General features: G+C 47.3%; 2 protein-coding genes across 2 annotated transcripts; both read left to right on the forward strand.

The window, feature by feature from the left end:
- Positions 1 to 11,729: 11,729 nt before the first annotated feature.
- On the forward strand, positions 11,730 to 13,576 carry LOC120909548 (zinc finger protein OZF-like). Its single transcript, XM_040321320.1, has one exon. It carries the CDS (start codon positions 11,825 to 11,827, stop codon positions 13,382 to 13,384), a length of 1,560 nt encoding a protein of 519 aa, XP_040177254.1. The 5' UTR covers positions 11,730 to 11,824; the 3' UTR covers positions 13,385 to 13,576.
- A 4,500-nt stretch (positions 13,577 to 18,076) lies between these two features.
- LOC120910581 (zinc finger protein 260-like) lies at positions 18,077 to 24,505 on the forward strand. The gene is made up of 4 exons (XM_040322340.1): positions 18,077 to 18,115; positions 19,063 to 19,092; positions 19,684 to 19,819; positions 22,548 to 24,505. The coding sequence occupies exons 1-4, from the start codon at positions 18,077 to 18,079 to the stop codon at positions 24,368 to 24,370; spliced, it is 2,028 nt and encodes a 675-aa protein (XP_040178274.1). The 3' UTR covers positions 24,371 to 24,505.
- Positions 24,506 to 24,843: the final 338 nt, after the last annotated feature.

A 24,843-nucleotide genomic window follows, 5' to 3' on the forward strand; every position in this document is an offset into this window, starting at 1 on the left:
AACAGGCCAAATTCAGAGTAACCAGATGAGCTAGGTAGAAGTAGGAGCAGAGACGAAGCCCAGGAAAAGCTGGGTGTTACCAAGGTAGGCAAATATAATGGATCAGGTCTCAGGACCAAGCTGAAGATCATTCAGCAGTTTCTCCCAGTGACACATCCATTTAAAGAGGCTCCTGGGGGCCAAGTGTGCATGGCAAAGAAAGCCCAATAAGCAGACCAATTTTGGTAACAACTGGGCAAAGCAGTAGAGACAAGTCCAGTAAACGGGCCAAGTTCAGAGTAACCAGATGAAGTAAGGTAGAGCCAAGGAGCAGAGACGAAGCAGGGTCATACGAAAGTAGGCAAATACAATGGATCAGGTCTCAGGACCAAACTGAAGAGCATTCAGCAACTTCTCACAGTGACACTTCCATTTGGGCCGGAATCACACTAGTGCGGTGCGAATTTCAGCTCTCTTATCTCTGCAGAGAGATAAGAGAAGTGTTAAGCAGATTAGCAACGTTTTAGATGCGAATTTGGAGACCTGGGAGAAGTTACGGGTGAGAGGAGAGTGGGGGAGAAGTGTATTGAGCTGAATGAGAGAATTTCCTGAAGAGAACTGAACACATCTGCGAATCAGCTGCGTACCCATAGAAGATAATGGGCTTGAATTCGCACCTGAGCCGCACCGCAATGCCTAAAAGACGCAAACGGTTTTACTGCCATGCACAGTGCGAATGCATCGCACATATGTGAACCAGCCTCATTGAAAACAATGTATTTGGAAATGTTCTGCGTATTGGATGCGGTTTAAGCCGCACTCAATTCGCATAGGTGTGAACCTGGCCTCAAAGAGGCTGCTGAGCACAAAGTATGCACGCCAATTACTACGTGTGCATGTGCGTGTTGGGTCACCATAGCACGTCTGGTGTTGCCCTTTCGTCCAGAAGTACGAGCAACATTGCAATGCGCATCGGCATGAGCATAAGTCTGCACTGGTTTCCTGAGAATCCAGCTTACCTTAGGCTACATGTACACTAGCCTACCCTGGCCATGGGAAACTCAAAAACACTGCAAAAATTGGCTGGCGAAGAAGACCAAGGTCAGTAACAACTGGGCAAAGCAGGAGAGACAAGTCCAGTAAACGGGCCAAGTTCAGAGTAACCAGATGAGCTAGGTAGAGGCAAGGAGCAGAGGCGAAGCCGGGTCATACGAAAGTAGACGAATACAATGGATCAGGTCTCAGGACCAAACTGAAGACCATTCAGCAACTTCTCAGGCCTCGTACACACGACAGAGAAACTCGACGTGCTTGGCACGTCGAGTTCCTCGTCGAGTTTTGGGATGAAGCCGCCGAGGAGCTCGGCGGGCCGCCTTCTCCCATAGAACAACGAGAAAATAGAGAACATGTTCTCTATTTTCTCGTCGAGTTCCTCGGCGGCTCCATCGAGCCAAAACTGTACAGACGACAGAGTTTCTCGGCAGAATCCGGGTTTTGACCGAGTTTCTCAGTGAATTCTGCCGAGAAACTATGTCGTGTGTACGAGGCCTCACAGTGACACATCCATTTAAAGAGGCTGCTGAGCACAAAGTATGCACGCCAATTATTACGTGTGCATGTGCGTGTTGGGTCACCATAGCACGTCTGGTGTTGCCCTTTCGTCCAGAAGTACGAGCAACATTGCAATGCGCATCGGCATGAGCATAAGTCTGCACTGGTTTCCTGAGAATCCAGCTTACCTTAGGCTACATGTACACTAGCCTACCCTGACCACGGCCATGGGAAACTCAAAAACATTGCAAAAATTGGCTGGCGAAGAAGACCAAGGTCAGTATGGGCAAAGCAGTAGAGACAAGTCCAGTAAACTGGCCAAGTTCAGAGTAACCAGATGAGCTACGTAGAGGCAAGGAGCAGAGGCGAAGCCGGGTCATACCAAAGTAGACAAATACAATGGATCAGGTCTCAGGACCAAACTGAAGACCATTCACCATTCATTACTGCATGTTGCATTTTCCCACGGCTTGTTGTCAAAACGTTCCCATCCTGAACGGTATACTTCCATGTTTAGGATAAGGATATTTAAGCTTCATGTACATTGGCACCTCCTAAACTTGAGTTTAGGAGTTTTTGGAGTTTATATTTTTTTTGCCCAGGCTCCCGAACTCAACGCCATAAAGGCCTATGTGTCCATGTACACGGAGGCTTTTTATCAGAGTTTAGGATCTGCCTCATTTAGGTGAGCTTCAACCTTCCTCTCCTGAACGCGGAAGGGTTCAAGTTCAGGATAGGAATGTTTTGACCCGCCGGCCACAAAATGTTTTGTGTATTCCCTTGGCCACAGTAAATGTAGGACAGTGTACATGAAGCCTAATGCCCCGTACACACGAGCGGAATTTCCGTCGGAAAAAAGTTGGATGGTTTTCCCGACGGAATTCTGCTCAAGCTTGGCTTGCATACACACGGTCACACAAAAGTTCTCTGAACATTCGAGCGTTAAGAATGCGGTGACGTACAACACTACAACGAGGCGAGAAAAAGACATCCAATGCTTCCGAGCATGCGTCAAAATATTTCCGAGCAGACGTGTTTTTTTTCCCGTCTGTATTCCAAACACGTCTGCTCGGAAATAATTTGACGCATACTCGGAAGCATTGGATGTCTATTCCTATCGGATTTTCCGATAGGAATATTTTCTGTCGGAAAAATAGAGAACCTGCTCTCTAAGTCCGTTGGAATTTCCGACACAAAAAAGTCTAATGGAGCCTACACACGGTTGGAATTTCCGATGAGAAGCTCACATCAGACTCTTTCCAAAATAAATTCCACTCATGTGTACCGGGCATTAGTTCCTCAGGAACCCAAAAATGTTAAGGTTTCCCTTTTTCGCAATCCTACTTACTGGCTCTTTGCACAATGAGTTACTTTATTATGTGTTTATGTATTGGTAAGGTAGGGATCCTCCTATGGACCTCTATAACCTTCCACCACCATGTCTTCTCATTCTCTGGTAATGTCTGCCCCCCAATCTGCTCTATTAACCTCCCATTGCCCTCCCTTCCAACCCATTTCAATTACTCACTCAACCATCCCAAAACCACTTCCTTTAGTATTTCCAATTGTATTTTTCAACTATTTAGGGATTTTGAGTGCAAAAAAAATAAGTTGTGAATCTGAGTATAAGTTCCAAGGTAATGGGAACCGGCATCAACATTGTGTAATACGTGCAATAAAGATATTCGTATGCTAAAGTGTCTGAGGTTTCTTATTGTTCCTCCATAGATAGACATCAAGAATAGACAGTGGGGTAGATTCAGAGAGAAGATACGACGGCGTATCTCTAGATCAGTTACGCATAGATTTCCCTAAGATCCGACCGGCTTAAGTGTTTTACACCGTCGTATCTTAGGCTGCATATTTACGCTGGCCACTAGGTGGCGCTTCCATAGATTTACACAAGGAATATGCAAATGAGCTAGATACGCCGATTCAGAAACGTACGTCCGGCCGGCGCATTTTTTTACGTCGTTTACGTTAGTCTTTTTTCAGCGTATAGTTACCCCTGCTATATGAGGCGTATCCTATGTTAAGTATGGACGCCGTTCCCGCGTCGAGTTTTGAAAATTTTACGTCGTTAGCCTAAGTCGTTCGCGAATAGGGCTGGACGTAATTTACGTTCACGTCGAAAGCAATGACGATTTGCGGCGGAATTTCGACGATGCGCACTGGGATTTTTTCACAAACGGCGCATGCGCCTTTCGTAAAAAACATCAAATACGCGGGATCACAGTTAATATACATAAAACACGCCCACATCATCCACATTTGAATTAGGCGGGCTTACGCCGACACAGATACGTTACGCCGCCGTAACTAAGGGCGCAAGTTGTTTCTGAATACAGAACTTGCGCCCTAAATGATCAGCTCTGGTGGTAGGGTTGTACCGATACCAAGCATTTCCCTGAGTACTTGTACTCGGGGAAAATGCTCCGATGCTTCACCTGATACCTGACTGTCTATGTATCCTCCTCCAGTTCCCCCCATCTGTGCTGCTTTACCCCTACGCGCTCCGTTACCCCCTTCGTGCTGCTGCTGTCCTCCTCCATTATTCTGCTCTCCCCCTCCACGCTCTGTGTCCCCCCTCCGTACTGCTGCTCTCCCACTCCGCGCTCGGTGTCAACCTCCTGACTTTCAGATGCCATTGTAATCACATGATCAATGTTATTTACATTAAATGTCAGTGATCATAATGTTATGGCTAATCATTGTATGCTCCAGTTCGGAAGATCGATACCCTTTATATGTCCGGATGAGTGACAGGAAACCCAAAATGTTACAGTTGTCAATAAAAAAAGAAATGAAGGGGGAAATCTTTTGTAGCACCCTCTACTTAAGTAAGTGCTAGAGTGGGGTTTGTGAATTAAGTAAAGTAGATTTAGGCAGCCTGGCTACCAGCCAGGCCTGTTTGTTTTGGTTTGTGTGGGCTGGGAGTGGCTCAGAGTTTAGCAGCTGGTCACTCACAGGCAGCATCACTAAGACCTCCCTCTTCTTTCTAGAGCATTCTGGAAGGTACTAGAAAGAAAGGAGGAGAGAGAAGGTGGAGCTGCCTGGGGTGCTCTAAGGAGCCCTGACCAATCCCCAACTTGGATTGGCAGGGGGCAGGCCTCCTTAAATACCTGGGGTTAGCCCAGCTGGGGTGGAGTTGGAGTCGTTCAGAGCTTGAAGATGGAATGCTAGGCTGTTGGGGCCTTTGAGGGAGCTCCCCGGTCTGGGGGGGTGACCTTGGGCCTGGGTGCAGGATGGAGCCCTTTAAGAACGCATGAAGGATCTGGACAGGAAGCACAGGAGGAGCAAGAGAGGACAGCAGGTGGGAGCATTGCCGGGCAAGTCTTCAAGGAGAGGAACAACTGGTCACAGCCAGGAGGGCTGGTGAGTGACATTCACAGTGGAGAGGACTGGGGGGCACACCTGAGAGGACTGGGAGCATGCAATCGGGGATGGGTGCAGAGCCAGTGGAGTGGACTGTGGTGTCATGGGCAGTGGAGTCAGGAGGGCTGGCAGGGCCTGAAGAGGGCTGACTGGGAGCAGTAGTCCATCTAGGACAGCTAGAACCAAAGACTTTATATTTTTTTGCTACACTATAGGGGCCCACGGCCCCTGCCTGCAAAGGGCAGTTGCTGAGGTCTGGCTGAGCCAGTGTCAGGCCTAACATTACCTGTGCTAGCTGCTCCTGGGAATCAAGAGATGTGCAGGATGAAGGAGGAGGAATAGGGCTAGATTCACATAGCCCGCCCTAACTTTGCGGCGGCGTAGTGTATCGTGTTTACACTACGCCGCCGTAAGTTAGCGAGGCAAGTACATGATTCACAAAGTACTTGCCTGCTAAGTTACGGCGGCGTAGCCTAAAGCGAGCGGGCGTAAGGGCGCCTAATTCAAAATAGGCTGAGGGGGCGTGTTTTATGTTAATGGGGCTTGACCCGACGTGATTGACGTATTTTACGAACGGCGCATGCGCCGTCCGCCTACATATCCCAGTGTGCATGGCGGCAAAGTACGCCGCACGGTCCTATTAATTTCGACGTGGACGTAAATGACGTAAAACCCTATTCACGGACGATTTATGCAAACAACGTAAAATTTTCAAATTTCGATGCGGGAACGTCGGCCATACCTCACATTACTATTCCAGCTATTTGATGGAATAACTTTAGGCCTGATAATGCGTTACGTAAACGGCGTATCTGTACTGCGTCGGCCGGGCGTACGTTCGTGAATAGGCATATCTACTCATTTACATATTCTACGCTGACCGCAATGGAAGCGCCACCTAGTGGTCAGCCTAAAAATTACACTTTAGGATACGACGGTGTAAGACACTTACGCCGCTCATATCTGGTTACCAGAATACGCTTAAATTAGCGCCAACGCAAATTCAGACTTAGGCTGGCGTATCTACTGATACGCCAGCCTAAGTCTCTCTGAATCTAGCTAATAGTCTGTAAGCAAGGAAAGTGCTAGAGGAGACCGAAGTAGTAGCATGTGCAGTGAGTGTACATAGTTCTGTCCCAATTCACTGGGCATCCAATATTTCCTTTACCCCATTCAAGTTAATTCCCTCAATAAAACGAACAAAAACAAAGCCAGTTCATGGCAAGTTCATTGTCTTGGAGTGTCTGGAAAGTGAATGCCGGGCTGGGCAGGGTGACAGCTGGGCCACAACAGCCCCTATGGGGGTACCGCTACACTATAATTTGGAACAACCTCATTACCTCATTATCCTCTCTTCGAAGAGATTTCTTCTCCCTTCCAGTTGTCTCTCGGGACAGGAAGTGAAGGGAAATATCTCTAGGAGGACTAGATGGGGATAAAAAGTCATAAAGTTATGGCAGATGAGTGTACAGTACATACACACACAGCACAAGTCCATGTTTCTGGGGCTGCAGTTCCTCTGGGCGCCACAAGGTGGTGATCTCACTTAACCTGGCACAGGAAGTCTCTATGGAAGAAAGGAAGTGATGTCAGATACAGACAGGAAGTTCCTGGTGAGAGGTGAGTAAGGAGATTGGAGAGGAGACATTGCTGGAACTGGCAGGCGAGGAGGTAATACGATCGTATTTTATCATTTATCTCTTTATCCAAACGTATTCTATGACATTTTGTTGGTGGGTTGAACAGAGCCTTAAAGTGCATCTATTACCCCCCAAAAATGTGCAAGGATTAGAACCCCTGGGCTGGATTCAAGTAGATTTGCGCTTTTTTTACAGAGGCGCAGGGCAATGTTTTTGCCCTGCGCCCCCGCAAATTTACTGTGCTGCCCTTGATTCACGGAACAGTAGCTCCGTAAATTGCGTGGGCGCGCCGGCAAAATGCCCGGCGTAAGCGCGCGCAATTTAAATGATCCCGTAGGGGGCGGGAATCTTTTAAATTAGGCGCGTTCCCGCGCCGATCGTAGAGCGCATGCTCCGTCGGGAAACTTTCCCGACGTGCATTGCGGCAAATGACGTCGCAAGGCCGTCATTTGCTTCAAAGTGAACGTGAATGGCGTCCAGCGCCATTCACGAATCACTTACGCAAACTACGTAAATTTGAAATTTCGCGACGCGGGAACGACGGGTATACGTAACATTGGCTGCCCCTGCTAATAGCAGGGGCAGCCTTACACGAAAACCGCCGTACGGAAACGACGTAAACTGCGCACGCAGGGCTTGCGTAACGTTGTGAATCGGCGTTAGTATGCAATTTGCATACTATACGCTGAGCACAACGGGAACGCCACCTAGCGGCCATCGCAAGAATGCAGCCTAAGATATGCGGGCATAAGAGCCTTATGCCGCGCATATCTTAGGCTGCAGTCGGCGTAACGAGGTTCCTGAATCAGGAGCATTCGTTACGCCGGGGCAAGTAAGCAATTGCGCTGTGTAACTATGGTTACACAGGCGCAATTTGCTTCTTGAATCCAGCCCCCTCTTTTCTTTCAGCGAGGTCACCTTTTCCCTCATTTCGAGGAGTTCTTCTCACATCCTGTTGTCTCTCTGGGACCGGAAGTGGCTCCAATGAGCCTCAAATAGATGAGGATAAAAATTCCCGAAATATTTTTTTCCATTAGATACAAATTGGAACGTAAAAGTCTTAATTTTATTAGGCGTTAGTTAGGGAGTAGGGATGAGCTTCAGGTCAACCACGACTTTGACCCAAATTCAAGTTATTCACAGTTTGGTAATAGGGACTAACTAATGAGATTTTTGTTGGCCACAATACCGATCCGGTTACCAAGAATGCCCTTCCTGGCCTATAATCTGTGATCAGGTGGCTTAGAACAGGGATCTTCAAACTACGGCCCTCCAGCTGTTGCGGAACTACATATCCCATGAGGCATTGTAAATCTGTCATTCACAGACATGACTGGGCATGATGGGAATTGTAGTTCCTGAACAGCTGGAGGGCCATAGTTTGAAGACCCCTGGCTTAGAAGGACGTGTCATGGTGGTTTTCTTACATGCCCACCCCCTCACTGTAAAATTTTAGGTTCCCAGCATGCTTTCTGATGCATTTCAATGAGCAGCCTGCAAAACTAACCCATTCCGATTGGCTCATCCCTTTTAAAAAAGGGGGAAAATTATATTTCCGGCGACTTTTGATAAAGATCAAAAAATAATGAGCAGTGCTGGATCAAATAGAACAAAGCCGGGCATTATCCCCCATACATCCTCACCCTAATATTGTACAACCAGTGCAGTCCACATAATTCTCCTCTATCCATCTATAGAGAAAGCCGCATAGATCACATGACCACGTCACTGGGGATGGAGGAGGACCGGAGTTACATGACTGACAAGATATTAAACCTCACCCTGGAGATCATCTACCTGCTGACCGGAGAGGTGAGGAGGATTCTGGGAGGTCACATGACATCACTCTTATCTCTATTATTAAAACACAGACCTGACCGGAGAGGTGAGGAGGATTCTGGGAGGTCACATGACATCACTCTTATCTCTATTAATAAAACACAGACCTGACCGGAGAGGTGAGGAGGATTCTGGGAGGTCACATGACATCACTCTTATCTCTATTAATAATACACAGACCTGACCGGAGAGAGAGGTGAGGAGGATTCTGGGATTCTAACATGATCTTCCTATTGGTTCTCCAATACAGAGATTTCCTCTTGTGAAGTCAGGTGATCATATGACCATCACAGTGCCTCCATGTGACTCCCTAAAACCTGAGAGACACAACATGCAGAAGATTCTAGAAGTCACCAAGAAGATGATGGAGCTGCTGACAGGAGAGGTGAGGAGGATTCTGGGACATTATCCAGTAACAGACAAGGGGTGTGTCTGGATGGTGACTGTATCATTGTGTGTGTCAGGTTCCTATAAGGTGTCAGGATGTCACTGTCTATTTCTCCATGGAGGAGTGGGAGTATTTAGAAGGACACAAGGATCTCTACAAGGACGTCATGATGGAGAATCAGCCGCCCCTCACATCACCGGGTAAGAGGAGACTTTATTGTAAAGGAGAGAGCAGTACGGAGGCTCCACCTAGATCCCCCATCATCTGATAAACACATAGAAACAATGTATTCAGTCAGTGTGTGTGTTTCCTACAGATGGATCCATTAATGGGAACCCACCAGAGAGATGTCCCCGTCCTCTGTATTCCCGGAATTCCACACAGGAAGGTCACACCATCCCCCACCATCATCAGGTAGATGAGGAACAATCACTGATAGTATCATTAGGATCTGTACATTATCTGCATTGTTACCATTGATGTAATTTTTATTCTATATTCAGAGTGGAAACCTTGGAGATTGTAAAGTTGAGGTTAAAGACGAGATAAAAGAGGAGGATGATGATGAGGATGGGGTGATGGAGGAAGAACACAAAGATCTGTACCAGGACACCATGGTGGTGTCGTCCAGTAACCGAAACCCACCAGAGAGATGTCCCCGTCCTCTGTATTCCCGGGATTCCACACAGGAAGGTCACACCATCCCCCACCATCATCAGGTAGGTGGAGTTGAGGGTCGGGAACATAAAGTGATTGAACACTCTGACATGTGGAGATGATGCGTGGACTCTACAAGATGATATTTTCTATGTGATCTCACATCATAAATACTTCTATGTTACAGATGTTATTTTCTGCCATTCTGTTGGTTTAGGGTGAAGATCTGATTATCGTAAAAGTTGAGGTTAAATCAGAAGAAGAGCAAGAAGAAGAGACGTATGTGAGGGATGATCAGCAGTATACGGAGGAGGCTGGAATGACGAGGACATTCATAGAGGAGGACACTCCTACAGAGATCAGCACTGGTGACCCATCGTATATTCTTCTCTTATCTCTGCTCTGCAAACAAAGAAAAAGGTACTCAGGGAGTTTCCATTGGCCGGACAATGGGCAAGTAGAAAAAATATAACAATTTTATTAAGAAAAGTACATGGTATATTTAAAAAGTGTTCAGAATGATAAAAAATTACGTATAATGATACAAATTGTACAGTGAGCCCTTGTGCGTCAACGCGTTTCGCCGTTTGGCTTCTTCAGGACTAGATCAATGTTCAGAGAGGCAACAAAGAGAGAGAACGAGTCTCACTGTCTTATAATAGACTAGATCTCATTTGCAAAAATATCCAGTGACCGGGGGAATTTCCAAAAACAGGGTCCAATATGTGAAATAATTCCAAAGGACTCCAAAGAAATAAGCCGCAAACGGCTAATTTCGCACTGAAAATAGGGAATTATTGAGCAGAGGCATGGAGGCATCTCATGTTGCCCAAAATAGGGCATGTGACCATGTCAGGAGATCCAGGGTCCAAGAAAGGACTACACACACGGAGCTCGTAGTGCTGATGGGATATAGTATAGCTTCCATGCCTCTGCTCGATGATTCCCTATTTTCAGTGCGAAATTAGCCGTTTGCGGCTTATTTCTTTGGAGTCCTTTGGAATTATTTTACATATTGGACCCTGTTTTTGGAAATACCCCGGTCACTGGATATTTTTGCGAATGAGATCTAGTCTACTATAAGACAGTGAGACTCGTTCTCTCTCTTTGTTACCTCTCTGAACCTTGATCGCGTCCTGAAGAAGCCCAACGGTGAAACGCGTCGACGCTCACAGTACAATTTGTATCATTCTACATGATTTTTAATCATTCTGAACACTTTTTGAATATACCATGTACTTTTCTAAAATTGTTATATATTTTTCTACTTCCCAATTGTTTTCTATGCTCCTAAAGTCCGGCCAATGGTAACTCCTTGAGTATCTTTTTCTTTGCCACATGCGTAAATTGGAGAGGAAACGATGTGAGTGCTCCCTTTTTCTGTATTTCCTTATCTCTGCTCTGTTACTGCACACTGATTGGTCCAGAGTAGGGCGGGAGCTGAGTGATATCAGCCAATGATAGGTTGATAATGGTATTGCATGTCACCAGAAGCCTAGGCCTATGGTCACTTGTTCTATGGTAAAGGGTCTGCAAGTCTGAACTTTGACCCTCTTGTCTATCAGAGATCACATGACCCAGTGCCTAGGCTTGTGGTTGCATGCCATTGAAGTCAATGCGGAACAAATTATTTTTGTTTCCATTGACTTCAATGGGGAAACTCGCTTTGACATGGGAGTGCTTTGGATTACGAGCATTCTCCTGGAACGGATTATACTCGTAATTCGAGGTTCCATTGTACATATCACCAGAAGCCTAGGCCTATGGTCACTTGTTCTATGGTAAAGGGTCTACAAGTCTGAACTTTGACCCTCTTTTATCAGAGATCAAATGACCCAGTTCCTAGGCTTGTGGTTGTGTAAAGAGCACGCCCCTCCCAGCCCCCATTGGCTCCTGCTCTGCTGACAAGGCTTTGTAAATGTAGAAGTGGAGGAGGACCAAAGGTTCTTTGATGGGGGGAAGAGTCCCAGCTGGATGGGACCTCCACAGAGAACATCTCCTCACTCATATCTAGACATGTGCAATTTGTTTAGTTCCTAATTAGTTTTTTAACTAATTTTGACTAATTTGTTAATTCCCGAATTTACAACATTTCGAAACTCGAAAATTAGAATTTCGGAAATTCGAAAATTTGAATGCCGAAATTTCGGAAATTTGAACATTTCGGAAATTTGGAAATTCAAAAATTCAGAATTCAAACATTTTCAAATTTTCGAATCTTTGAATTTTCAGAGTTTCCGAAAAAGGCTAAAAAACGAATACAGCGAAAATGAACAAATTTTTCGGCAGTGCACATGTCTACTCATATCTACCTGATCCAGATGGAATCTTGATGGAAGTGAACTAACCCTCTCAGATCTATTGATGATGTCTTTCTATTTTTCCAGGACACGCCATGGAGAAACCCTCAAAGGATCGTCTCACTTTATCTCCACATTGTAAAATGGAAGATGAGGACATCACAGGAGATTGTGGAGGAGAAAAGACAATGAGCTCCACTATGGATGGAGGACTTCACAGCGTGGATAGACCATGGAATCCCTCTGACTCTGAGCAACCTCGTACTGTGGGGGGTGGGGCCGGGATTCAGGGGGAGAAGCCATTTCCCTGTCCTGAGTGCGGAAAAAGCTTTAAGTCTGAATTAGGTCTTACTGTGCACCAGAGATCTCACACGGGGGAGGAGCTTCATTCCTGCCCTGAGTGCGAAGAATCTTTTTCACGGAAGTATCTCCTTACCGTACATCAAAGAACACACACGGGTGAGAAACTTCATTCCTGCCCTGAGTGCAGGAAATGTTTTCTTTATGAATCAGAACTGCTCACACATCAGAAATCTCACACGGGGGAGAAGCCATATTCCTGTGCCGAGTGCGGGAAACGTTTTTCACGAAAGTCCAATCTTTCTGCGCATCAGGCATCGCGCACGGGTGAGGAACTGCATTCCTGTCCTGAGTGCGGGAAACGTTTTTCAAAGCAGTGCGATCTTTCTGTACATCAGCGATCGCACGCGGTTCAGAATAAATATTCCTGCGCCGTGTGCGGAGAAAGATTTTTCTATAAATCGGAACAGGTCAGACATCAGAGGTCTCACAGGGGTGAGAAGCCGTTTTCCTGTCCCGAGTGCGGGAAATGTTTCTCAGAGAAGTGCAAACTTTCAGCACATCAGAGGTTGCACACGGGTGAGAAGTCTCATTTCTGCCCTGAGTGTGGGAAATGTTTTGTTTATGAATCGGAACTGGTCACACATCAGAGATCTCACTTAGGGGAGAAGCCGTTTTCCTGTTCTGAGTGCGGGAAATGTTTTTCTAAGAAAAGCAATTTTTCTGCACATCAGAGATTGCACACGGGGGAGAAGCTTCATTCCTGTTCTGAGTGCGGGAAATTTTTTCCTTATGAATCAGATCTTGTCACACATCAGAGGTCTCACACAGGTGAGAAGCCGTATTCCTGCCCTGAGTGCGGGAAATGTTTTACGCAGAAGTCTACACTTAACAAACACCAGATAACGCATGCAACCCTAGAGAAGGTTCATTCCTGCCCTGAGTGCGGGAAATGTTTTTTTTATAAGTCGGAACTGGTCACCCATCAGAGATCTCACATGGGGGAAAAGCCGCATTCCTGTTCTGAGTGCGGGAAATGTTTTTCATGGAAGTACAGCCTTCATGAGCATCAGCGATGCCACACGGGAGAGAAGCCGTTTAAGTGTTCCGAGTGCGGGAAATGTTTTTCCAAGAAAAGCAATTTTTCGAAACATCAGAGATTGCACCGGGGCGAGAGGCCTCATTCCTGTGCCGAGTGCGGGAAAAGTTTTCCTTCTAAATCGGAACTGATCAGACATCAGAGGTCTCACACGGGTGAGAAGCCGTTTTCCTGTCCTGAGTGCGGGAAATGCTTTACGCAGAAGTGTTACCTTATCAAACATCAGAGAACCCACACAAACCTCGAGGTGTATTAGTGTCAGGAGTGCGGGAAATGTCTTCTTCCAGAACCGCATTTGCGAGGTCAGGCACTGATGTTGGACGAGAAGGCCTGGCTCGCTTTAATTCATCTGAAGGGTGTTCTTTCGGGTTCAGGTCAGGACTCTGTGCAGGCCAGTCAAGTTCCTCCACCCTAAACTCGCTCATCCATGTCTTTATGGACCTTGCTTTGTGCGCTGGTCATGTTGGAACAGGAAGGGGCCGTCCCCAAACTGTTTCCACAAAGTTGGGAGCATGAACTTGTCCGAAATTTCCTGGCATGCCGACGCCTTAAGAGTTCCCGTCACTGGAACTAAGGGGCCAAGCCCAACCCTGAAAAACAAAGAAGATTTTTTTACTTATCTATAAGTTATTGGCACCACATCCCCTTTGAGATCAGGACTCTGTGCAGGCCAGTCAACTTCCACCCCATACTTGCTCATCCATGCTACAAAGGGCGGGGCCAACTCAATATTGAACCCTACGGAATAAGACTGGAAATGCCATTAAAGGTCATGTGCGTGTAAAGGCAGGCGTCCCAATACTTTTGGTATTATAATGTGTTTATATATATATATTTAAAGTTGGATATCCTTTGCAGAGTTGATAATAAAAGTTTTTCTTGCATTTTGTACTATTAAATTTATTTACCATATTTTTGGTCTTTTTTTGTTTGGTTTCCAACGCAGCGAGTAATGTGCAAAGGTGTTAATTTTACAACACGTACGACGGCACGACTTATGTTTAAGCGTATGCTCAAACAGAGATACGCTTAAACATATCTAAGATACGACGGCTTGCGCCGTCCTATCTTAGATTGCAATATTTTGGATGGCCGCTAGGTGGCGCTTCCATTGCGGTCGGCGTAGAATATGTAAGTGAGGAGATACGCCGATTCACAAACGTACGCCCGGCCGACGCAGTACTTTTAAGCTGTTTATGTAAGAGATAGGCCGCGTAAAGTTAGAGCTAGGCCCTATTGGAATAGTAATGTCCAGTATGGCTGCCGTTTCAGCGTCGAAATTCGAATTTTTTATGTCGTTTGCGTAAGTCGTCCGTGAATCGGGATTTACATCCACGTCGAAATCAATAGGCCGTGCGGCGTACTTAGCCGCAATGCACACTGGGAAATGTAGGCGCATGCGCAGTGAAAAAACCCGTAAAAAACGTGAGGTCAAGCGCCATTAACATAAAACACGCCCCCCGTCAAACACATTTGAATTAGGCGCCCTTACGCCCGCCGATTTAGGCTACGCCAACGTAACTTAGCAGGCAAGTACATTGTGAATCATGTACTTGCCTCGCTAACTTACGGCGGCGTAGCTTAAATTCCTTAAGCTACGCCGCCGCAAAGTTACGCCAACGTACCTGAATCTACCTATAAGTGTATAAGAACTAGGGGCCAGATTCACGTAGCGCAGCGGATCTATAGATCCGCTCGATCTTCGTGAATTAAGATCCGCTCCCGCAAGTTTAGGAGGCAAGTGGCTAATTCACAAACCACTTACCTTCAAACTTGCGACGGCGGATCCTAACTCCCCCGGCGGAATTCAAATTCCGCGGCTAGGGGAGTGTACTATTTAAATCAGGCGCGTTCCCGCGCCGATTTAAATGCGCATGCGCCGTCCGGGGAATTTCCCGGCGTGCATTGCTCCCACTGACGTCACTAGGACGTCAGTGGTTGCGACGTGAGCGGGACTTGCGACGCGCGTGTTCGTGAATCGGCGTACGCAAACGACGTAGGAAAATTCAAATTCGACGCTGGAACGCCGGCTATACTTAACATTGGCTGCGCCTGATAAAAGCAGGGGTAAGTATACGACGGGAAAACCGCTACGGAAACGACGTAAGAACACTGCGACGGGTCCGCGTACGTTCGTGAATTTGCGTATCTCGCTGATTTACATATTATTTATCGTAAATCAGCGGGAACGCCCCCGCGCCATTTTTAAATTTAAAAAAAGATCCGACAGTGTAACACAGTGTAACACTGTCGGATCTAGCCCTATCTATGCGTATCTGATTCTATGAATCAGGCGCATAGATAGGACCAGTGTAAGTCAGAGATACGACGGGGGATCTGTAGATAATACACCGTCGTATCTCTTTGTGAATCTGGCCCTAGGACTTAGGACATAGGTTCTCCTCCAGCCCCTCCCACTTCACATTCCTCACCAGTCAGCTAACCTCTAGTCTTTGCCCCCTGGCCATGCCGTGAACTGAATGGGCGGCTGCTCCAGGAACAACCCAGTTGAGTCTGAGAGAGTGGTGCGGACTTCAGGAACAGCCCAGGATATGGTGACCCCTGGCAAATTGTTTTTTGACCCCCGAGGGGGTCCCAACCACGGGTTGAGAACCCCTGTGATAGAGGGAGTGAAGATGTTTCTTAGGGCTGCAGTTCCTCTGAGCTCCACAACGTGGTGATCCCACAGCTACCCAGACAAGAAGACAGGATGTGATGTCAGGTACAGACAGGAAGTGATGTCAGATTATAAATAGGAAGTTCCGGGTGAGAGGTGAGTCGGGAGGAAGTAGAGAGGAGACATTGCTGGAACTGGCAGCAGAGGAGGTAATAAGATCTTATTTTTTTTATTTACACCCAGGAACTCCTCCCGTTATGTCGTCTTCTATGACTAGTAGAGAGGACTACATCTATAGAAAAATACACGTGTAACCCGCTATCTTATCCATTTATCTGAAGCATATGTGGTGGATCTTCACACATCCATTTAGTTGTTGGTCAGACATCCACGGCTGCATGTAAGTGGTCTTTTATTTGTGCGCTCGGGTGGAGCCTGAACATGAAATTGTCCAAAATGTCTTTGTATGCTGACACCTTAAGGCCAGGTTCACACTTATGCGAATTGAGTGCGGCTTAAACCGCATCCAATACGCAGAACATTTCTAAATACATTGTTTTCAATGAGGCTGGTTCACATATGTGCGATGCATTCGCACTGCGCATTGCAGTAAAACCGTGTGCGTCTTTTAGGCATTGCGGTGCGGCTCAGGTGCAAATTCAAGCCCATTATCTTCTATGGGTACGCAGCTGATTCGCAGATGTGTTCAGTTCTCTTCAGGAATTTCTCTCATTCAGCTCAATACACTTCTCCCCCACTCTCCTCTCACCCGTTACTTCTCCCAGGTCTCCAAATTTGCATCTAAAACGTTGCTAATCTGCTGAACACTTCTCTTATCTCTCTGCAGAGATAAGAGAGCTGAAATTCGCACCTCACTCCGGCCTTAAAGTGGAGATCCCACAAAAAAAAAAAATATATTAAAAGCCAGCAGCTACAAATACTGCAGCTGCTGTCTTTTAATAAATGGACACTTACCTGTTCATGGTGCCCGTGATGTCGGCAGCCGAGGCTGAGCAACCGCTCGTCTCTCGGTTGCCCTCGCCGCCATCCTCGGTGAGGGAATCAGGAAGTGAAGCGTTGTGGCTTCATTGCCCGGTTCCATACTGTGCATGCGCGAGTAATGTGTCGCTTCTTCGCTGGGCCCCCGCTGTCTCCTGGGACCAGTGTGTTTCCCGGAAGACATCGGGGGGTGACACAAAGGGGTGTGACTCCCGTGGGAGTCTATTCCCGGAAGTGGGTGCAAATACCTGTATTAGACAGGTATCTGCAGCCCCCCCCCCCTGAAAGGTGCCAAATGTGACACCGGAGGGGGGGAGGGTTCCGAAAAGCGGAGGTTCACTATTTGTGTGGGCCTCCGCTTTAAGGCCCCTTTCACATGTGCGGACCGTTCGTCCGCTTTTTACAAGTCCGTTGACTTGTAATGCATCCCTATGGGATTGCAGACGTTAGCGGATGATGCATCCGCTAACGTCCGCAAAGATCCGCGTCCGTAAAGATCCGGTTTTTCGGACAGAAGAAAACCCTATTTTTCTTCCGTCCGGCGGGTTGGATGAATACGAACAGACTGTCTGTATTCATCCGATTCCCCATAGGGGAGAGCGGAGGAAAGACAGGGCGGTCTCTGCACAGTGTGCGGGGACCGCCCTGTCCGCCGACAGCTCAGCGGGGATTACGGATGATCCCTGCTGAGCCGACGGACACACATGGAGCGGACACAAAAACGGCCCGCTCCGTGTGAAAGGACCCTAAGAGTTTCTCTCACTGGAACTAAGAGCCCAAGCCCTAACAAAAACAACCCCACACCATAAGCCCCCCTCCACCAAATGATTTGGACCAGTGCACAAGGCAAGGACCATAAAGACATAGATGAGCAAGTTTAGGGTGGAGGAACTTGACTGGCCTGCACAGAGTCCTGACCTCAACCCGATAAAACACCTTTGGGATGAATTAGAGCGCAGACTGCGAGCCAGGCCTTCTCGTCCAACGTCGGTGCCTGACCTCACATTTGTGCTTTTCTGGAAGAATCGTCAAACATTCCCATAGACACACTTCTAAACCTTGTGGACAGTCTTCCCAGAAGAGTTGAAGCTGTTATAGCTGCAAAGGGCGGGGCCAACTCAATATTAAACCCCACGGACTAAGACTGCGATGCCATAAACGTTCATGTGCGTGTAAAGGCAGGCGTCCCAATACTTTTGGCAGTATAGTGTATTTGAGCTTGAACCTTCAATAGAACCTAACATCAAGCTAGGCAATCTGTATGGTGAGCTTCGTATGTCTATAGTCGGGCCTGTGCACTTTAGTAGTTATGGGGCTGGGGGAGATCCCATCATGGAGAATAACAGTGAGCAAGCCATGGGCTTGGCAAAAGTGAGGAAGAAGTATAGTGAAGGGTCCAAAAGGACAAATGGGGGAAGAATAGGATTGGCGTAGAGCCAGAGACTCCCCCACCAACCGGGTGGGCTCCCCAATGATAGAGTAAAATCAGTTGGAGTGACCATGACGGGTCATCTATATTCCCTCCTTGGTAGTTTTTGAGATCCAGGGGTCCCAGATAGAGGTAGACTGATATGGGTTTTTCTCTGGCCGATGCTGATATTTAGAAATTGGGGCAGCCGATATATGATGCCGATTGTTGTGGCCGATATTTTAAAGATATTTAAATATATTTGTTTCACTGAGTTCATTTCGGGGCGCGAGAGCTTTTCACACACTTATTACTGCTGTTATGTCACTCAATTTCTCCTTGCAGGAGTGGGAGTATTGAGAAGGACACAAGGATCTCTACAAGGACGTCATGATGGACAATCAGCCGCCCCTCACATCACCGGGTAAGAGGAGACTTTATTGTAAAGGAGAGAGCAGTACGGAGGCTCCACCTAGATCCCCCATCATCTGATAAACACATAGAAACAATGTATTCAGTCAGTGTGTGTGTTTCCTACAGATGGATCCAGTAATGGGAACCCACCAGAGAGATGTCCCCGTCCTCTGTATTCCCGGGATTCCACACAGGAAGGTCACACCATCCCCCACCATCATCAGGTAGATGAGGAACAATCACTGATAGTATCATTAGGATCTGTACATTATCTGCATTGTTACCACTGATGTCATTTTTATTCTATATTCAGAGTGGAAACCTGAGAGATCCTAAAGTTGAGGTTAAAGAAGAGATAAAAGAGGAGGATGACGAGGATGGGGTGATGGAGGAAGAACACAAAGATCTGTACCAGGACACCATGGAGGAGTCATCCAGCTACAGAAACCCACCAGAGAGATGTCCCCGTCCTCTGTATTCCCGGAATTCCACACAGGGAGGTCACACCATCCCTCACCATCATCAGGTAAGTGATCAAAAATTATTGGTAGTTATCATTTAAATACAAGCATGTTTGTTACAATTAATGTTTTATTATATACTCAGAGTGGAAACCTCGGGGATTATAACATTGTTGTTAAAGAAGAGTATAAAGAGGAGGATGAGGAGTATGGGGTGATGGAGGAACTTTCCGGAGGACGCAAGGACATGTTGGAGCCACCTATAACCAGAAACCCACCAGAGAGATGTCCCCGTCCTCTGTATTCCGGGGATTCCACACAGGAAGGTCACACCATCCCCCACCATCATCAGGTAGGTGGAGTTGAGGGTCGGGAACATAAAGTGATTGAACACTCTGACATGTGGAGACGATGTGTAGACTCTACAAGATGATATTTTCTATGTGATCTCACATCATAAATACTTCTATGTTACTCTCCTCCGCTATGTGCCTTTCGTATTTTATCTTAGTCTCCCTGATTGCACCCTTACATTTCTTGTTGCGTTCCTTGTAAAGTTGGAATGCTGATGATGACCCCTTGTATTTTTTTAAAGGCCTTCTCCTTCGTGTTTATATGCATTCCAGATGTTATTTTCTGCCATTCTGTTGGTTTAGGGTGAAGATCTGATGATCATGAAAGTTGAGGGTGAAGTAGAAGAGACGTATGTGAGGGATGATCAGAAATATACAGAGGAGGCTGGAATGACGAGGACATTCATAGAGGAGGACACTCCTACAGAGATCAGCACAGGTGACCCATAATATATTCTTCTTTTATCTCCGCTCTATTACTGCACACTGATTGGTCCAGAGTAGAGCGGGAGCTGAGTGATATCAGCCAATAATAGGTTGATAATGGTACTACAGTGGAACCTCGTATTGCTAGTAATGTGCTTAACAAGCGTTTTGCAATATGCACACTGTACAGTGGAACCTTGGATTGCGAGCATATTCCGTTCCAGGAGAATGCTCGTAATCCAAAGTACTCGCATATCAAAGCGAGTTTCCCATTGAAGTCAATGGAAACAAAAATAATTTGTTCCGCATTGACTTCAATGGCATGCAATACCGCATGCGGCCAGAGGTGGGGGGGGGGGTGCCGGAGAGCCTCGTAAATGGCTGGAAAGGCCCGAGGACACCTCGGAAAGGTTCAGGGCCCTTCCACCTCAGGAAAATGCAGTACTGCACACCACTTTGCCCTGAATCGTGCTCGTTTTGTGAGACAACGCTCGCAAACCGAGTTAGGATTTTTTCAAAAACGGTGCTTGTATTGCCAAATGTTCGTTAACCACGTTACTCGCAATCCGAGGTTCCACTGTATTTTGAAAAATCCTAACTCGGTTTGCGAGTGTTGTCTCGCAAAAGAAGCAGGATTCAGGCCAAAGTGGTGTGCAGTACCGCATTTGGCCTGAGGTGGGGGGGTGCTGAAAACTACCATAGGCGATTGGTGCCGTTCGGAAAGACTCTGAAATACTATGTTCCCAAGCTGTCCTCGGGCCTTTACGGCTGTTTCCGAGGTTCTCCGATGCCCCCCGCCTCTGGCTGCATGCGGTATTGCATGCCATTGAAGTCAATGCGGAACAAATCATTTTAGTTTCCATTGACTTCAATGGGGAAACTCGCTTTGATATGCGAGTACTTTGGATTACGAGCATTCTCCTGGAACGGATTATGCTCGTAATCCGAGGTTCCACTGTACATATCACCAGAAGCCTAGGCCTATGGTCACTTGTTCTATGGTAAAGGGTCTACAAGTCTGAACGTTGACCCTCTTGTTTATTGGAGATCACATGACCCAGTGCCTAGGCTCGTGGTTGTGTAAAGAGCACGCCCCTCCCAGTCCCCATTGGTTCCTGCTCTTCTGACAAGGCTGTGTAAATGTAGAAGTGATCTGGGAGGAGGACCCAATGCCCTTTGACTGAATAGGGGAAGAGTCCCAGCTGGTTGGGACCTCCACAGAGAACATCTCCTCACTCATATCTACCTGTTACAGATGGAGATACAGAGAAGGGTCCCCAAAAGGGTAACCCGAGGTCGGACTTTAAACAATGGGGAATATAGAAAATTTATATTTTATCAAGACAGAAATACAAAAATACATATATGTGGTAGGAAACGGAGCATGGAAAAATAAATAAAAAAAACACATATTAAGAGACATTGTGCGTCAACGCGTTTCGCTGTTAAGGTTCGTCAGGACACATTGGGGTTCGTTGGTTGCAAGAGAAAGGAGAGACGGTCTCGCTATCTTGCCGGAAGATCAGTCTTGTTCAACAAGTGAAGAGCTTTGAGCTTTCTCCCAGGGGGGGGGGGGTTAATTGAGATCCTTTTACATTGCCAACCCACTTGGGGACACTATATGGCTTAGTTAGGCACAGTCGAACCCTTTGTATTGGAGGACTTTGTAATCGTTGAAATACCCTGGACCCAAGGATCCAGTTAAATTCCGGCTGTTTACCCCACTGTCTTTTTGTCGAGCCTGTGTATTATCCTCTATTTGAGACCACCATATGAGGATACATAAATGTACGAGTCACAAGTCTTATTACGAGATTATTGGAGCCATTCTCCTTTTTCCTCTTTGTTGGACATCATACTCCTTTAACTACTTGTTAAAGGATCTTCCTGCAAGATAATGAGACCCATCTCTCCTTTCTCTTGCAACCAACGAACCCCAACGTGTCCTGACAAAGCTTAACAGCGAAACGCGTTGACACGCAAGGGGTCACTATATATTATGTCTCTTAATACATATGTTTTTTAACCCCTTGTCGCCGAACGTACGCACATATGCGTCCTCGGCTTTCGGGGGTTATACTGGGATGATGCCCGCAGCTGCAGGCGTCGGCTTTGCGGTGATTTCCTCACTCGCATCCGAGAGACACGAGTAGAGGAGACCTGATTGGCGGCTCTCCTGACAGGGAGGGTCTGTGCTGATAGTTTATCAGCGCAGCCCCCCCCTTGGAACCTGCCCAGGACCACCAGTACGCAGCACCAGGGATGGGCATCCACACTGGATCACTAGGTATGCCACCCTACACCACCAGGGAATGCCAATCTGTGCCAAGTCAGCTGCCAATCAATGTCCAGGAAGCTGCCAACCAGTGCCCACCCAAATGTTAACCGGAAGAGCCGCCGATCGGCTTTTCCTCACTCGCGTCTGAGAGGCGCGAGTAGAGGAGAGCCGATCGGCGGCTCTCCTGACAGGGAGGGTCTGTGCTGATAGTTCATCAGCGCAGCCCCCCCTCTGATCCCGCCCAGGACCACAAGTATGCCGCCCAGGACCACCAGGGATGGGCATCCACACTGGACCACTAGGTATGCTACCCTACACCACCAGGGAATGCCAATCAATGCCCAATTATTTACGGATGTGGCAATGTAGGGTGCTTCCCTTCTCCTCTGATCCAGATGGAATCTTGATGGAAGTGAACTAACCGTCTCAGATACATTGACGACGTTTCTTTCTATTTTTCCAGGACCCGCCATGGAGAAACCCGCAAAGGATCGTCTCACTTTATCTCCAGGTTGTAAAATGGAAGATGAGGACATCACAGGAGATTGTGGAGGAGAAAAGACAATGAGCTCCACTATGGATGGAGGACTTCACAGTGTGGATAGACCACGGAATCCCTCTGACTCTGAGCAACCTCGTACAGGTGAAAAGCGACACGCGTGTCCCGAGTGCGGGGAATCCTTCCTACATAAATACCGTCTCGCTGTGCACCAGAGATCGCACACGGGCAAGAAGATCTTCTCGTGTCCCGAGTGCGAGAAATGTTTTCTCAGCAAATCGGACTTGGTCCTGCATCGGAGATCCCACACGGGGGAGAAGCCATATTCCTGCTCTAAATGCGGGATCTATTTTTCGCAGAAGTCCAGTCTTTCCGCACATTTGAGAAGGCACGTCGGCGAGGAGATGATCTATTCCTGTCCTGAGTGCGGAGAATCTTTTCGGTATAAGAAAGACCTCGCTGTACATCATAGATCGCACCCGGGTAAGGGGCTCTATTCCTGCCCCGAGTGCGGGAAATGTTTCCCTAAGAAATTCAAACTGATGAGACATCAGAAGTGTCACGAGGAGAAGAAGTATTCCTGTTCTGAGTGCGGGAAAAGTTTTCTACAGAATTCCCATCTTACCGAACATAAGCTGCGCCACACAGGTCAGAGGCTGTATTCCTGCTCCGAGTGTGGGAAGAGCTTTGTCTGTAAGTCCGATCTCACTAAACACGAGAGGTCTCACAAAGGCGCAAAGCCAAAGTCCTATACTTGTGCTGAGTGCGGGAAATGTTTTTCACATAAAACCAATCTCAATGTGCATCTGAAATACCACACGGGTGAAAAGCCGCATTCCTGCTCCGAGTGCGGGAAATGTTTCGTATCTAAACTTAATCTCGATGCGCATCTGAGGTCTCACACGGGGGAGAAACCGTATAGCTGCCCCGAGTGCGGGAAACGTTATTCTTGGAAATCAACACTTGTCATACATCAAAAAACTCACGCGGGGGGTGATGGGGCGTTTTCCTGCTCGGAGTGCGGGAAACGTTATCAGCTGAAAGCCCAACTTGCAATACATCAGAGAACCCACACAGGGGTGAAACCATATTCCTGCTCTAAGTGCGGGAAACATTTTATGACTCATTCACATCTTGCTAGACATCAGGTAGCTCATGCCAAGGAGAAGCTGTTTTCCTGCTCCGAGTGCGGGAAAAGTTATCTAGATAAATGTAATCTCGTCGTGCATCAGAGGTCACACACGGGGGAGAGGCCGTATGCTTGCTCTGAGTGCGAGAAACGTTTCTTATGCAAGTCTCATCTCACTAAGCATCAGAGGTCTCACACGGGGGAAAAGCCATACTCTTGCTCCGAGTGCGGGAAATGTTTTAGAAAGAAGCCGCAACTCGTCAGACATGAAGGATTCCACACGGGGGAGAAGCCATATTCTTGCTCTGAGTGCGGTAAAAGCTTTTTGCGCAAGTCTGATCTCACTAAGCACCAGAGGTCTCACGCGGAGGAAAAGTCGTATACCTGCTCTGAGTGCGGGAAATGTTTTGAAAGGAAACCGCAGCTTGTCAGACATGGGAGGTCCCACGTGGGGGAGAAGCCAGATCCCTTTTATTCCTGCCGCGAGTGCGGGGAATCTTTTTCACGGAAGTATCGTCTCGCTGTGCACAAGAGGTCGCACACGGGTGAGAAACTTCATTCCTGTCCGGAGTGCGGGAAATGTTTTCTTTATAAATCAGACCTGGAAACGCATCAAAGGTCTCACAAGGGGGAGAAGCCGAATTCCTGTGCTGAGTGAGAGAAATGCTTTTCGTGGATGTACAGTCTTTGTAAAAGTCAGAGATGCCACGTGGGGGAGAAGTTTGGGGTGGAGGAACATGACTGGCCTGCACCGCATCCTGACCTCAATCCAGTCAAGTTCCTCCACCCCAATCTCGCTCACCCATGTCTCTATGGACCTTGCTTTGTGCACTGGTGCCCAGTCATGTTGGAACAGGGGCCGTCCCCAAACTGTTCCCACAAAATTGGGAGCATGAAATTGTCCAAAATGTCTTGGTATGCTGACGCCTTAAGAGTTCCCTTCACTGGAACTAAGGGGCCAACCCAACTCCTGAAAAACAACCCCCCACACCATAATCCCCCCTCCACCAAATGATTTGGACCAGTGCACAAGGCAAGGTCCATAAAGACATGGATGAGAGAGTTTGGGGTGGAAAACTTGACTGGTCTGCACAGAGTCCTGAACACCTTTCGGATGAATTAGAGCGGAGA

Source organism: Rana temporaria, chromosome 8 (assembly GCF_905171775.1).
Source record: "Rana temporaria chromosome 8, aRanTem1.1, whole genome shotgun sequence".
Classification (NCBI taxonomy): domain Eukaryota; kingdom Metazoa; phylum Chordata; class Amphibia; order Anura; family Ranidae; genus Rana; species Rana temporaria.

What these genes read in the sequence shown, in the direction of transcription:
- LOC120909548 (XM_040321320.1), top strand. Translation starts at nt 11,825, where the DNA reads ATGGAGAAACCCTCAAAGGATCGTCTCACTTTATCTCCACATTGTAAA.
- LOC120910581 (XM_040322340.1), top strand. Translation starts at nt 18,077, where the DNA reads ATGGAGAATAACAGTGAGCAAGCCATGGGCTTGGCAAAA. An exon ending in CCATCCCTCACCATCATCAG is followed by an intron (nt 19,093 to 19,683) that starts GTAAGTGATCAA and finishes CTGTTGGTTTAG; the next exon opens with GGTGAAGATCTGATGATCAT. An exon ending in TCCTACAGAGATCAGCACAG is followed by an intron (nt 19,820 to 22,547) that starts GTGACCCATAAT and finishes CTATTTTTCCAG; the next exon opens with GACCCGCCATGGAGAAACCC.